The following is a 16,638-nucleotide window of genomic DNA, read 5'->3' as shown; positions in this document are numbered from 1 at the left end:
ACACAGAGACATTTACATGTCAGCCATGGTAACGCCTTGCACACATTCTACACAGAGACATTTACATGTCAGCCATGGTAACGCCTGCACACATTCTACACAGAGACATTTACATGTCAGCCATGGTAACGCCTTGCTCACATTCTACACAGAGACATTTACATGTCAGCCATGGTAACGCCCTGCTCACATTCTACACAGAGACATTTACATGTCAGCCATGGTAACGCCTTTTACTCACATTCTACACAGAGACATTTACATGCCAGCCATGGTAACTCCTTGCTCACATTCTACACAGAGACATTTACATGTCAGCCATGGTAACGCCCTGCTCACATTCTACACAGAGACATTTACATGCCAGCCATGGTAACTCCTTGCTCACATTCTACACAGAGACATTTACATGCCAGCCATGGTAACTCCTTGCTCACATTCTACACAGAGACATTTACATGCCAGCCATGGTAACGCCCTGCTCACATTCTACACAGAGACATTTACATGTCAGCCATGGTAACTCCTTGCTCACATTCTACACAGAGACATTTACATGTCAGCCATGGTAACGCCCCTGCTCACATTCTACACAGAGACATTTACATGCCAGCCATGGTAACTCCTTGCTCACATTCTACACAGAGACATTTACATGCAAGCCATGGTAACGCCCTGCTCACATTCTACACAGAGACATTTACATGTCAGCCATGGTAACGCCTTGCTCACATTCTACACAGAGACATTTACATGTCAGCCATGGTAACGCCCTGCTCACATTCTACACAGAGACATTTACATGTCAGCCATGGTAACTCCTTGCTCACATTCTACACAGAGACATTTACATGTCAGCCATGGTAACGCCTTGCACACATTCTACACAGAGACATTTACATGTCAGCCATGGTAACGCCCTGCTCACATTCTACACAGAGACATTTACATGTCAGCCATGGTAACTCCTTGCTCACATTCTACACAGAGACATTTACATGTCAGCCATGGTAACGCCCTGCTCACATTCTACACAGAGACATTTACATGCCAGCCATGGTAACGCCCTGCTCACATTCTACACAGAGACATTTACATGTCAGCCATGGTAACTCCTTGCTCACATGCTCATTCTACACAGAGACATTTACATGTCAGCCATGGTAACTCCTTGCTCACATTCTACACAGAGACATTTACATGTCAGCCATGGTAACGCCCTGCTCATGGTATTCTACACAGAGACATTTACATGTCAGCCATGGTAACTCCTTGCTCACATTCTACACAGAGACATTTACATGCCAGCCATGGTAACTCCTTGCTCACATTCTACACAGAGACATTTACATGTCAGCCATGGTAACGTCTTGCTCACATTCTACACAGAGACATTTACATGCCAGCCATGGTAACGCCTTGCACACATTCTACACAGAGACATTTACATGCCAGCCATGGTAACTCCTTGCTCACATTCTACACAGAGACATTTACATGTCAGCCATGGTAACTCCTTGCTCACATTCTACACAGAGACATTTACATGTCAGCCATGGTAACGCCCTGCTCACATTCTACACAGAGACATTTACATGTCAGCCATGGTAACTCCTTGCTCACATTCTACACAGAGACATTTACATGCCAGCCATGGTAACTCCTTGCTCACATTCTACACAGAGACATTTACATGTCAGCCATGGTAACGTCTTGCTCACATTCTACACAGAGACATTTACATGCCAGCCATGGTAACGCCTTGCACACATTCTACACAGAGACATTTACATGCAAGCCATGGTAACGCCTTGCTCACATTCTACACAGAGACATTTACATGTCAGCCATGGTAACGCCTTGCACACATTCTACACAGAGACATTTACATGCCAGCCATGGTAATGCCTTGCTCACATTCTACACAGAGACATTTACATGCCAGCCATGGTAACTCCTTGCTCACATTCTACACAGAGACATTTACATGCAAGCCATGGTAACGCCTTGCTCACATTCTACACAGAGACATTTACATGCCCGCCATGGTAACGCCTTGCACACATTCTACACAGAGACATTTACATGCCCGCCATGGTAACGCCTTGCACACATTCTACACAGAGACATTTACATGTCAGCCATGTCAGCCACAACTCCTTGCTCACATTATACACAGAGACATTTACATGTCAGCCATGGTAACGCCTTGCACACATTCTACACAGAGACATTTACATGCCAGCCATGGTAACGCCTTGCTCACATTCTACACAGAGACATTTACATGTCAGCCATGGTAACGCCTTGCACACATTCTACACAGAGACATTTACATGCCAGCCATGGTAATGCCTTGCACACATTCTACACAGAGACATTTACATGCCAGCCATGGTAACGCCTTGCACACATTCTACACAGAGACATTTACATGCCAGCCATGGCTTTTTCATCTGATCTCTGCAACTCGTTCAAATACCAACATTATCCACATCATACTCTCTCCACTCTCTTTCCTTCTTTCTCTCTTTCTCTGCGGAGCAACATCAGAGCGAGAGATCTGTCTCGCTATGCATTAATAACCGTATGAATATCATGGTGCTCATACAGTATCAATGCCTTCTGTTCCACACCATTAGAAACAGAAGACAATGGGATTGTTGCACGTATTTTCCCGATTGTGTTGCTGTCAATTTACAGCGTGTGTAATTGGGTATATTGATCAAACCCTGCAGTGTTCCATGCATTATAATTGCTCATCACCAGAGGATCTCCACCGCTAGCTATGTTTCCTTGTCTGGTATCCATAGCAACACCATCACCATCACCACACAGAGTTTGGTGCGAGCTATTAAAACACTGCTAAAATAAGCTTGTAATGAGACTACTGCATTGCTGACCCTATCATAGATTCATTGACTATGTAAGAGACCTGATTTCTCTACAGTAGCAGACAAGAAGTGTAAGAGGCATACACGCACACACACATACGTATGCACATGCGCATACAAATACACTAACACGCACCGTTATTGGTAGTTAGCTGCCCAAGCTCCTGTTACACAGACAGGGTTCTTTAGAGTGCTTTTCAGTGGGAGCTTGAGCCAAATTCGCATCCCTCTCACACATCACAGGAATGCTAAGCTTGTCACAGAGCATGTATAATGAATTCCTATTGCTTTAACATAAATAAATACATGAAGCCAATTTTCCAACTGCTTGGCAACTCTCTATTTATAGCTGCAGTAATGATTTATTAAGATAATCATCAAGAATCAAACGACTAAGTCTGAATTTTAACATCTCAATGACAAGCATCGTCGATAGCCAACATACAGATAACAGGGAAGCAAACCGTCAACAGCCTTCTATCTGCACAGACGAAAATCAGGGGAAGGTTTTTAGATAATTATACCCACGGGATGTACAGCACAGGCAATTTCGTCTGGTATAAATTGGGGATCATAAATGCACACAGAGATAAAGACACCATTCAGTAGAGTTACCATTAGGATGCTCTCCTGCCCTGTTGGAAAACACCTTCAATAATGGATCTGGGGGATTTGCATTGTCCTCTCATCTACCTGCAAGTCTCTTGTTGTTTTGGGGTAGCCTACTTTTTCAGTCAGATCAGGAGGAAGTGTATGCTACTGCTCTGGGGACCCTTCCTCTCTGCTCATGAATGGGCCTATCATAGACTGTCTGACTGGCTGTCTTTCACATGCTGTAAATGCATTGGCTAATGACAATAGTACAGAGATGACGTTTTGAGATATCAGAGGAGGTGATCAAACATCAGCCTTGTTAGAAAAATCAGCCTTGTTAAAAAATACAGTCAGAAGATCTAGACTGCCATAAATGTGATTGGAATATAGCTGTTTGTTTAATACGCCAAAAACTGTAGTATACTCAACGGCTAAGTCTATTTCTATAATTGTGAAGTGCTGTAGCACTTGGATATACTGACTTGATGCAACAACAACAAAATAAGAATGTCACACACCGGATAGGTGCAGTGAAATGTGTTGTTTTACAGGGTCAGCATTAGTAATATGGCACCCCTGGAACAAATTAGGGTTAAGTGCCTTGCTCAAGAGTACATCAACAGATTTTTCATCTTCTTGGCTAGGGTGTTCAAACCAGCAACCGTTTCGGTTACTGAACTAACGCTCTAACCACTAACTTGCCACCCATACACTTTAGGCTACTTACAATATAGTTGTTATCGTCATGTGCTCAGCTTAATGCATCCTTTAAGTTTGCCTTCTTGGCCAGGCATTATCTTGTTAAAAAAGATATCCCTCCTTTAAGAACATACTCTCAATCTCTAACCACTATAATAAGGCTAGAGCTTAATTTAATGCCCCTGCTTCCCACAGTTCTCCTTCTGTTGATTGTAAAATGTTGGTGTGCATTGAATGCTGTTCAAGGTTCTAGATATGCAAACTCAGGCAGAGACAGTAAGCATCTAAAGTACAGTATCAATTCAGGAAGGCAAAGAGCCTTGATAAAAGAAAATGTCAAGTCTAATTCTTGTCAAATGAAGTAATTTGCTATAAGACAACCGTATTGTAGGTAATGTTGTTTTTCTGCCCCTAAAGTTGGAGGATATGCTTCAATGCTTCTCGTCTTAACCACGTAATCTAACTTGGCCGCTTGCCCTGACTTTAAGAAGTTCACATATGCACAAGTGCCATTTTACAAGAGTTGAACGGCTTGTTAAGACGTGTTGAGGTAAGGAAGTTTGATTTAACACAAGTTTCCTTTTCCGAGGGAGGTTAACCCTTGTGGAAGTTTATATGGTTTTAGGGGAAAGTTTGTTTGGTGTCAGGAGTTCTTTACAAAGGTGGTTTTCACTCGGTCAAAATTGAATTAATTAATTAATATAGAGTTAGAGATTACTCAGAGATTCTAACTTGAGACATTCAAATGAAATGGGTAAACTTGGTGTGCTTGGACCATGCTAGTTTGTTGGTGATATGGACACCAAGGAACTTGAAGCTCTCAACCTGCTTCACTGCAGCACCGACGATGAGAATGGGGGCATGCTCGGTCCTCTTTTTCCTGTAGTCCATAATCATCTCCTTTGTCTTGATCACGTTGAGGGAGAGGTTGTTGTCCTGGCACCACACGGCCAGGTCTCTAACCTCATCCCTATAGGCTGTATGTACACTGATACCTGATCCCTCCAGAATGTTAGACATTTTTGTAAAAAAAAACACACAAAAAAACAGACAATATGGCAACAATTAATTGACCAATGTTATTTGCGGGTTTGCTTGAATAAAACACAGTTACACACATGCTTACTACAGAATTTCCCACAATCCCTTATATGTAGTTTCATTCCAACAGTTATGTTCAGTTGGATCATTCCCCATTCCTACTGAGTGGATGGCAGTGGAACATTAAACAAATGGCATTTGGAAGCTAGTTATTTATTTGTATTTCACTTTAATTTATTCAGGGGACATTGAGACGAGGGTCTCATTTACAATGGTGTACCGAGGACAACAATATAACATATTCAAAATGATCAATAAATTAAGATAAACTACAAATTACAGAATCAACACTACAGCTTCAAACACCACAAATAAATAGTTAACATTCAATCCAAACAGTTGAACTTGTTATGAAACTCACTCAACATTAAAGTCCCAAAACTGCCCTAGAGGCACCAGAAAGTCGAGATGCAGGGAGTTTTGTAGGCTATTCCAAAAATGGGGGGATTTATCAAGATCTGTACGTACTAGTGGAACCCCGAGAGTTAACCATCCCTGTGAACGGGTCTGGTGTCTCATATTTTTAAAGTGAGGTAGGTCGGACGCTTGTGTCGTAGAACTTTGTAAACAGAAAGGGAATAATGGAGTAATCTACAGGGTTTTAATGAGGACCTGCCGACATTTTGATACAGGATGCAGTGATGCATATTAAAACTGTCACCTGTGATAAAACGTGCGCCTCTACGATAGACGGCATCCAAAAGTTTGTGGTGACTCCATTTATCGGAATGCAGCAGTGACTACTCTTAGTCAAGAACTGTCAGGAAATCTAGGTATATAAAATAAGCCTACCTCAGCTAATTAACTAGCTCATCCGTATGTTTTTTAAATGTCAGATTATTGTCCATCCAAAAGCCCAGATATGTATAGGCAGGAACCTGCTCAATGAAAGAACCATCCAATGCATAAATGTGTAACCCAGTGGTCACCAACATTTTCTGAGTCAAGATCACTTTCACGGTAAAAAAGCATGCCAAGCTCTATCGCTACATGATCACAACATAGCTATGCGTGGCCTGACAATATTGTTCTTCTGAGATCAGATTACATTTGAAAACTCTGATAACAACATTTTGATAACAAAATATATTTGTTGGTGTAGCACTTGCGAGGCACAGCTGAGCATACATTTGGTCATAGTGCTTTCAAGACAACTGGGGACACGGGGAAAGAAATTAGGTAAAATCATGACATCAGTGATCTCCATGTCGGAAAGTCGGAGTTCTAGAAAGGTGCTAGGAATTTTGTGTTGGATGACTGATCAAAACTATTTTTCCCCAGTCGGATCAAACATTTTTCAGAGTTCCCAGTTGTCTTGGACGCACTGAAGTCGAAAGTTGGATATTTCCGAGTTCCCAGTTGTTTTGAACACGGCATTAGTCTCAGGGGAGGGAGGGACAGTGCAGCAGAAGGTCCGTCTGTCATTGTCCCTGCTCTCTCCTTCCTTTCCTCTGGTAAGACTGATCAGAGAGAAGGGAAACTGTCTTCCACCTGATGGCGAAACTCGAGTCACACCGCATCTGCATCATGCACAAATGAATGTTCTTCCAATGACCAGAGAAAGTGAAATATTCTTTGATAGTAAGAGACACGACAAGCTGCTAATAAAAATACAAATGCATGGCTATCGATACACTTGGCTACTCATTCACTGCAACTGCAGAGCAAGTTGAAGTAGGGAGAAGAACATTTTATGTTTTGTATCTGTGTTGGCAGTGCTGAATTCAAACTTAGACATGAACTCACTCATTAAAACACCAGCTCTTTGCTGTATTTTTTTGACAGTCTCTCTCTGGCTGGGTAGTTTGTCTTTTCACATGAATGAAATGGTTCAACATGGGAACACTACCTACTCAGTGGGCTTCTGAATCAACTGCAGCGAACGCCAACAGCGCAACAAGAAACGTAGTTACAAAAGTGCAAGCCTTTATTGATGCCTTTTCTACAGAGATGTTTGGTGATTGACAAAGAATGTCTTGAAGATTGACAGGTTGGTGACCACTGGTGTAAGACATCTATAGTATTTCTATGAGAATCAGAAAACAGCATCCATTTAATTTTTTGCTGCATTAAGTACACATATTAAATCAACAAAGAGTTTCTGCAAGGCGACACAATCTGATTCCAGTTCCAACATAGCCTGGTCAGTCTTAGGGGCAAAAGCATAACAGTGTCATCTGCATACAGATGAATGTTGCAGGTTTTGCAGATAGACCAATATTATTTATATATAGGAGGAGTCAAAGGTTTGTTCACACCTACTCATTCTACTCAAGGGTTTTTCTATGTTTTTGTAATATCTTCTACATTGTATAATAATAGTGAAGGCTTCAAAACTATGAAATAATAAACGTGGGATCACGTAGTAACCAAAAAAAGTGCTAATCAAATCCAAATATATGTTATATTATTCAAAGTAGCCACCCTTTGCATTGATGACAGCTTTGCTCCCTCTTGGCATTCTCTCAACCAGCTTCATGTTTAATACTTTTCCAACAGTCTTGAAGGAGTTCCCTGATATGCTGAGCGCTTGGCTGCTTTTCCTTCACTCTGCGGTCCAACTCATCCCAAACCTGTAAGAACCGACGCTGGAGATGAGAAGCAGGTATGGAGAGTGAACATTTAATTTACACAGACATGGAACAGGACAGTAACAGCGTCAGAACCGGGTAAAACAGAGACATATGACAATCAATGCAGAAGTGGGGAGCAGAGCTGGGGAACAGACAGATATAGGGGAGGTAATATCACAGTGATTGAGTCTAGGTGAGTGCAATGAATCGCTGATACATGTGATGAGGGAAGCAGGTGTGCGTAATGTAGGGCAGCCTGGCACCCTCGAGCATCAGGGAGGGAGAGCAGGCGTAACAATACATCTCAATTGGGTTGAGATCAGGGGAATGTGGAGGCCAGGTCATCTGATGCAGCACTCCTTCACTCTCCTTCTTGGTCAAATAGGCTTTACACAGCCTGGAGAAGTGTTGGGTCATTGTCCTGTTGAAAAATAAATTATATTCCCACTAAGTGCAAACCAGATGGGATGGAAAATCGAGGATTTCTACATAAATCACAGACAGTGTCACCAGCAAAACACCCCCACACCATCACACCTCCTCCTCCATGGTTCATGGTGGGAACCACACATGCGGAGATCATCCGTTCACCTACTTTGCGTCTCACAAAGACATGCCGGTTGAATGCAAAAATCTCACATTTGTGACTCATCAGACCAAAGGACAGATTTCCACCGGTCTAATGTCCATTGCTTGTGTTTCTTGGCCCAAGCCCGTCTCTTCTTTTTATTGGTGTCCTTTAGTAATGGTTTCTTTGCAGCAATTCAACCATGAAGGCCTGATTCATGCAGTCTCCTCTGAAAAGTTGATGTTGAGATGTGTCTGTTACTTGAACTCTGTGAAGCATTTATTTGGACTGCTATCTGAGGTGCAGTTAATTCTTATCTTCTGTAGCAGAGGGAACTCTGGGTATTCATTTCCTGTGGCGGTCTTCATGAGAGCCTGTTTCATCATAGCACTTGATGGTTTTTGCGACTGCACTCGAAGAAACAATAAAAGTTCTTGAAATGTTCCGCATTGACTAACCTTCATGTCTTAAAGTAAAGATGGACTGTCATTTCTCTTTGCTTATTTGAGCTGTTCTTGCCATAGTATGGACTTGATCTTTTACCAAATAGGGCTATCTTCTGTATACCATTCCTACCTTGTCACAACACAACTGATTGGCTCAAACACATTAAGAAGGAAAGAAATTCCCCAAATTAACTTTTAACAATGCACAACTGTTAATTGAAATGCATTCCAGGTGACTACCTCATGAAGCTGGTTGAGAGAATGCCAAGATTATTTAACACTTTTTTGGTTACTACATGATTCCATATGTGTTATTTCATAGTTTTGATGTCACTGTTATTCTACAATATAGTAAATATTAAAAATAAAGAAAAACCCTTGAATGTCCAAATTTTTGACTGGTACTGTTTAAATAGTAAAGAGGATAGGTAACTTGACTTGACACCATCAGAAAGCACAAATTGTGTCCTGTCTGACAGATAGTTAGTTCCCAAACCATTTACAAGATGCCTAGTTGAGGCCCATTTCAGAGAACCTTTGAATGAGTGGGGGGTGGCCGACAGTATCAAAGGCCTTGGATAGATCTATAAATATGGCAGCATAGTCATTCCTATGATCTAATTTAATATCCCCATATTGTTACTTATCCTCTTGCTCTTTTGTACCCCAGTATCTCTATTCTCTACTTGTGCATCATCATCTGCACATCTATCACTCGTGTTAATGCTATATTGTAATTATTTTGCCTCTATGGCCTATTTATTACCATACCTCCCTACTCTTCTACATTTGCACACACTGTACATAGATTTTTCTATTGTGTTATTGACTGTACGTTTGTTTATGTGTAACTCTGTGTTGTTGTTTTGTCGCACTGCTTTGCTTTATCTTGGCCAGGTCGCAGTTGTAAATGAGAACTTGTTCTCAACTGGCCTACCTGATTAAATAAAGGTGAAATGAATAAATAAAATATATAATTTAAGACAAGCATAGCTGGTGAAATGTTGATATGTCTAGGTCTAAAACCAGACTCGTACACATTACGTTTTAAATAAGTTATTCGCTGAGAGTTTTCCAGTGATTCTAATATTTTTGCAAGGCAAGATAGTTTAGAAATGGGGAAGTAGTTATCTAGGTCAGAAGGATCTCCACCTTTGTAAAGGGGAAGGACATGCACCTCCTTTCAGATCTTAGGGGTAGCACCAGAAGTAATTGTTATATTGAAAATGTGTGTCAAAGGTTCTATAACTTTTTGTTTTTCTATTTGACCTTTATTTAACTAGGCAAGTCAGTTAAGAACAAATTCTTATTTTCAATGACGGCCTAGGAAGGGGGGCAGAAACCTTCAGTAGAAAGGGATAAGCAAATCACCAACTGTGGATTTTTTTACATACATTTTTTGCAAGGCACTTAATACCTGATTCAAATTAAATGATTCAAATTCAGAAGAAAAAAAGGTTTAGAGGTGAATAAAGGACTCCCTCTAGTGGAACTTGAGGTATTTTCAGAAACCATTATTTCAAATATAACAGACAAATGTAATGTTTGTCTGTTATGGGACCAGAGGATGTCAGAACCTGCTGGGGCGATGGGAAGGGTGGAATTTATTTTTCAAAGATTTGACCACATTCCAGAATTTAGCTGCATTTCCACCACTCTGAAATACACAATTCAAGAAGTATGTTGACTTTGCTTTTCTAACCAGAGTAAGACATGTATTTCTCAATTGCCTGAAGGACTGTCAGTCAGAGGTAGAATCAGTCAATCTGGCTTTAGCCCAAGCTGGTTATTATCATGGTCATTATCTGTGTGCTGTCTGCTGAGTGGCTGACTGAGCAAGTGCAGGTGTAGAGGGGGGAAAGAGCCCTGCTTGATATTTTGTTGCTGTGTGTGCATTGCTTCACACAGCATGGGTTTGGGTGTGTGGAGGCACAGGTGTGGAGAGCTGCAGAGCATTCAGTCAATACGGCTACAGAGCTTTGGCCGATGTGATCAAAGCGGGATACAATAACAGGATCTCATGCTTAACATTAGGAATTGCCTGGCATCGTATCACCACACATCTTTAGATAATGGGGGTTCCTGAATGGCCCAGATAAATCAAAACCAAACGTCTCTGGGGCTTTTCAGTCACAAGCAACAAGTGCAAGGTATTTTGGAGATAAGGAGTCTGGTCAAATACAGCAATCAGTCCCTGGGAGCAAAGCATACAACACACACACACACACACACACACACGCACACACGCACGCACGCACACGCACACGCACACGCACACACACACACACACACACACACACACACACACACACACACACACTTAGAGGTTAATGGAGGGCTCCCTGTGAACACCACTCCTCCTTATCTGCTAAAGGCCACAGGAGTGGGCCTACAAAGAGCCTTGCATCAAGAGGCTACCGCCGTAGGTTTTTTTGTGGCTTACGTGTGTGTAAGATGATAGCCAGTGTTCTGTATGAGTTAACCGCACAAGGAGGATGGACACATTAAGGGCTTGCTCTACACAATGAACTCCTAATGGCTAACTGAGAGTGTAATTAATCTATGAAATCAGTGGCAAATTGAGATGAGGAAAATCAGTTTGTGATCTATCCCTTTCTGTAACCTAGCAGAAAGGATATTGAACGGGGCGGCACTCAAAAGGTTAGTGTAAAACCTTCCTGTCGACCTTGATAGTCTGTCAGTGGAAAACTTCTACTCAGCTACATGTACACAAGGCCTGCCAAGCACCACACACAACTCAAGAATGGAGCAGATAAATGCACCTGTATTCTGTCCAATACTATTCAGATAAGCAATGACTAGCACAGGGGGTCAGGGTGTCACGTTCTCAATCAACTCCAGTAGCTGCTGATGTCAAGTGCATTTCTAGAGTGCACCTTGTCGAGGAATGGAATGTCTTGACTCAGATTATCTATCCCCCTTTTCCACCTCCTCCTCCTCCTCCTCCCAGTCTTCCTCTTCAAAATATTTGATCAATATACACTGCCGGTCAAAGGTTTTAGAACACCTACTCATTCAAGGGTTTTTCTTTATTTTTAATATTTTCTACATTGTAGAATAGTGTATATGTATTTTTATATTAAGAATAATAATTCCTCTTTCTTCTCTCTGTGTTTTTATAATTTTCCATCACATCCTAAGAGTCTGAATCTCACCAGATAAATAATTTGAGCGAGAGCAAACAGCACCCCTGTCTCATTATGTGTAGCCCATGTATCTGATGCTCTCTGGACCAAAAAAGTACAAAATGTAAGCCACTGTGGCATTTGATTGATTGATGCCGGAAAGCATTTAGCCTCACTTGATAAAAAAAACATTAAATAATTAGCCAATCAGCATTGAGCTGATCTCAGCAGTGGTTTGTCCTGGTGCAGCAAAATGCACCCGAAGGGAGGCCAGTTTGGATTTGGCTTCACACCAATCAAATTACATCCTAAACAAAACTTCATTTTCAGATAAACTTCTGTTTCTGGTCTGCTTGTGCTGATGTCCTGCAGTAGCTAGCTTGCTAAATCTTCCCTTTCCTAAGCCATGGATGAATGTGGGGCTTAATTATCTGAACAGGCCAATGATTATGACTGCGATTCTGATCTAACCATAAATTAATATGTTGTGCCACTGGCCTGAGACAATTGAAGTTCAATTGTAGCCTAGATGTAGCATAGTAGGCTGAAGTTAACTAGCTAGCTAACTTAGCTGGTTCATTGTTGCCCATGCGAGGAAGTTAGGCTAGCAAGCATTTAAGCTAGGTAGCCCATGACAACAAAAACAAAAAGTGTACTGTATGACACAGCCATAAACTGTTTTGCCAACATGAAAGAGAGGCCCATGGCATTGGTGTTCAACGAGTCTACATGTAGGGTGAGGCAATTATTTATTTTTTTACTTGCACACGCACACACACACACACACACACACACACACACACAGAAATCAATTTGTTTTCAGTGTAATAAACTAAGCATGTAGAGCCTTTTTGATTTGATGATGTTTAAATGGTGCTAGAATAGCGGACTTAGTGCGCCTGTTGTCTTTGGTCTAACTTGCGGTAACACTGTGGTTATAAATTAGTAGTTGATTAGTAAACTGTAGAAAACATGAACTTGCTTGACTATGCTGTAGGTCATGTAACTGTTGGTTACATGCAATATTTTCATTGTGGACTTCACTGGACAGATGCTGCTCTGGGGTTTTGTGATGAAACAAACGTATGTGTAGTTAAATATATTCCGCCACTGTGTGACTGTTGTCTTTTTGTTGTCACAGCCTTATTGTATATCATGGTGGCGTATGAACAAGTGGGTTATAGAGCAAACAACGCAATTATCACAACATAGGTTGTAATATGGCTTTTTTACTGGCTTGGCTTCCACAGTGATTTACCCATGTACCACTACTGCCTCCTAGTCTTCCTCCATAGTGATTTACCCATGTACCACTACTGCCTCCTAGTCTTCCTCCACAGTGATTTACCCATGTACCACTACTGCCTCCTAGTCTTCCTCCACAGTGATTTACCCATGTGCCACTACTGCCTCCTAGTCTTCCTCCAGTGATTTACCCATGTACCACTACTGCCTCCTAGTCTTCCTCCACAGTGATTTACCCATGTACCACTACTGCCTCCTAGTCTTCCTCCACAGTGATTTATCCATGTACCACTACTGCCTCCCAGTCTTCCTCCACAGTGATTTACCCATGTACCACTACTGCCTCCTAGTCTTCCTCCACAGTGATTTACCCATGTACCACTACTGCCTCCTAGTCTTCCTCCACAGTGATTTACCCATGCACCACTACTGCCTCCTAGTCTTCCTCCACAGTGATTTACCCATGCACCACTACTGCCTTCTAGTCTTCCTCCACCGCTTCCTCCTCCTTCTCTTACTCCTCCAACTCCTCCTTATCCTCCTCCTCATCCCCCACCTCCTACTCTTCCTCTTCATCCTCCTTCTCCTCCACCTCCTCGTTCTCTTCCTCCTCCAACTCCTCCTCATCCCCAACCTCCTACTCTTCCTCTTCATCCTCTTTCTCCTCCACCTCCTAGACTTCTTCCTCCACCTCCTCCTTCTCCATCTCATCCTTCTCCCCCTCCTTCTCCTCCTCCTAGTCTTCCTCCACAGGATGAGGCATAATAGCTAGTGTTGAGCTCCAGGCGTGAAAGCTAAGATAATGACATAAGGAGCTGCTCCATCTCACAGCACCCCCCCTTTCTAATGCCTATTTATGTCTCCTGCAGTCCTTGTGTGTTTTATTATGCACATCTGAGCCATATGAATTTGAAATCAAAAGAAAGTGAGTCTTTAGCATACAGACCCTGTGTGTTTGGTTTTGTGTGTGTGTGTGTGTGTGTGTGTGTGTGTGTGTGTGTGTGTGTGTGTGTGTGTGTGTGTGTGTGTGTGTGTGTGTGTGTGTGTGTGTGTGTGTGTGCCTCTGTGTGTATCTGTTTTTGTGTCTCTAAGTGTGTGTCTTTGTCAGTGTGTGTCTATGTCAGTGTGTATATTTTGCATGAGATAAAACACAGGCTGGAAGCAGAAGCAGTGCAGGGGGAGGGAGAGAGAGGGAGGGATAAAAAGAGAGATGGAGGGAGAGAGAGAGAGAGAAGGGAGAGAGGGGGGGAGAGAGAGGGGAGAGAGAGAGGGGAGAGAGAGAGAGAGAGAGAGAGAGAGAGAGAGAGAGAGAGAGAGAGAGAGAGAGAGAGAGAGAAAGAGAAGGATGACTCACCTTCTCTGCAGACTGGGCTGTGCCAAAGAAGATGGGGATGAAGGCCAGCCAGACTATACAGGTGGTGTACATGGTGAAGCCGATGGGCTTGGCCTCGTTGAAGTCTTCTGGCACGTCGCGGGTCTTGATAGCGTAGATGGTACATGTGACCATCAGCAGGATGCTGTAGCCCAGCGAACAGATCATCTGCAGGTCCGTGATGTCACACTTCAGCACCCCACGCGCTAGGTTGGGGTTCATGGTCTTCTGCTCGTCATAGTCGATGATGGTGTTGGGGGGGTCCACGGCGAACCAGACGAGCACGCCCAGCAGCTGCAGACAGATGAGGGAGGAGGTGATGGCGATCTGGGAGGTGGGGCTGATGAAGCGCGGGGCTGTCACTGTCTGCTTCCCCTGTTCAAAGATCCGGTAGATCCGGTTGGTCTTGGTGAGCAGCGCGGCATAGCTGATGCACATCCCCAGGCCCAGGAAGATCCTCCGGAAGGAGCACACGCCCACGTCGGGCTTGGCAATCATCAGGAAGGTGATAATGTAACACAGGAAGATGCCCGTCAGCAGCACGTAACTCAGCTCCCGGCCTGACGCACGTACGATGGGTGTGTCGTTGTGGTGTATGAACGTTGCCATGACAAAGATAGTGGCGATGATACCCAGCATGGCGAGGAACACGGGAATGACGGCCCAGGGGGAGTGCCACTCCAGCTTGACAATGGGGATAGGTTGGCACTCCGTCCGGTTGGGGTTGGGCCTCATGTCATAAGAGCAAAGGCGGCATGAGGTCTCATCATACTGGTACTGGTAACCATCACACAGCTCACAGTGCCAGCAGCATGGCATGCCCTTCACCCTCTTCTTCCTCTCACCTGCCTTACAGGGCAGACTGCACATGGAAATAGGGACCGCCTGCTCCCCCTCTGGCCACTGCAGCTCCTCCAGCTGAGAGAGAGAGAGAGAGAGAGAGAGAGAGAGAGAGAGAGAGAGAGAGAGAGAGAGAGAGAGAGAGAGAGAGAGAGAGAGAGAGACCACAGGCCGTGGAGGTAGCACTTCAGATAAGAGGGTTAGTCGATAGGGATGAAGTCGTTTGCATCTACCTGACAGGCAAATGGGCTTGGATGCAGGATGAGATACAGGATGAGATACAGTGAGGTCCGAAATTATTGCCACCCTTGATAAAGATGAGTAATGATGACTGTATAAAATAAATCATTCAAATACTGAGCTACATTGTATACTCGAATAAATTGGGAAATTATATTATTTTAAACTAATGCTTGTTTAACAAGGAATACAAATAGTTCTCACAAAGGTAGAGGTAAATATTATTGACACCCCTGTTTTCAACACCTTTCAACGCCTCGCCTTGCAATGATTACGGCACTGAGCCTTTTTGTAAAATGTTTTAGGAGTTGGAAAACATATTAGGAGGGATCGTAGACCATTCTTCCATACAGAATCCGGTCACACTTCATTTAGATAGCCCGGATAGTCCACCTGTAGTTGGTCATGCTATCAACAGACTATCTTTTGATAAGCAACTGCGTGCTAAGGTTAGAGTTAGGTTTAGAATAAGGTTAAGGGTTAAAGTTAAGGTTAGGGATAGGGTTAGGATAAGGGTTAAGGTTAGGTTTAGAATAAGGGTAAGGGTTAAAGTTTGAGATAGGGTTAGGATAAGGGTTAAGGTTAGGGATAGGGTTGGGTTTAGAATAAGGGTAAGGGTTAAAGTTAAGGTTAGAGATAGGGTTATGGTTAGGATAAGGGTTAGGATAAGGGTTAAGGTTAGGGTTAGAATAAGGGTTAAAGTTAAGGTTAAAGATAGGGTTAGGGTTAGGATAAGGGTTAAGGTTAGGTTTAGAATAAGGGTAAGGGTTAAATGTAAGGTTAGGGATAGGGATAAGGATAGAGTTTAGGATAAGGGTTAAGGTTAGGGATAGGGTTAGGGTAAGGCTTAAGTTTAGGGTTAGTAGATTTTTTAGAGCATCTACATGTGGACTATCCAAATAAAGTTTTACCCAGAATCC

General features: G+C 42.8%; 1 protein-coding gene across 5 annotated transcripts in view; it reads right to left on the bottom strand.

Moving 5' to 3' along the window:
- LOC118360272 (metabotropic glutamate receptor 7-like) overlaps nucleotides 1-16,638 on the bottom strand; it is a 194,611-nt gene that overhangs the window by 23,598 nt on the left and 154,375 nt on the right. For all 5 annotated transcript variants that reach the window (XM_052481899.1, XM_052481900.1, XM_052481901.1 and 2 more), the window contains one exon: nucleotides 14,621-15,556. In XM_052481899.1, coding sequence (XP_052337859.1) covers nucleotides 14,621-15,556 — 936 coding nt within the window. The remainder of the gene's footprint in view (nucleotides 1-14,620; nucleotides 15,557-16,638) is intronic.

Source organism: Oncorhynchus keta, chromosome 27 (genome assembly GCF_023373465.1).
Source record: "Oncorhynchus keta strain PuntledgeMale-10-30-2019 chromosome 27, Oket_V2, whole genome shotgun sequence".
NCBI classification, from domain to species: Eukaryota; Metazoa; Chordata; class Actinopteri; order Salmoniformes; family Salmonidae; genus Oncorhynchus; species Oncorhynchus keta.
Note: the sequence above shows the minus strand (reverse complement) of the source record. Positions and strands in the feature narration are given on the sequence as shown.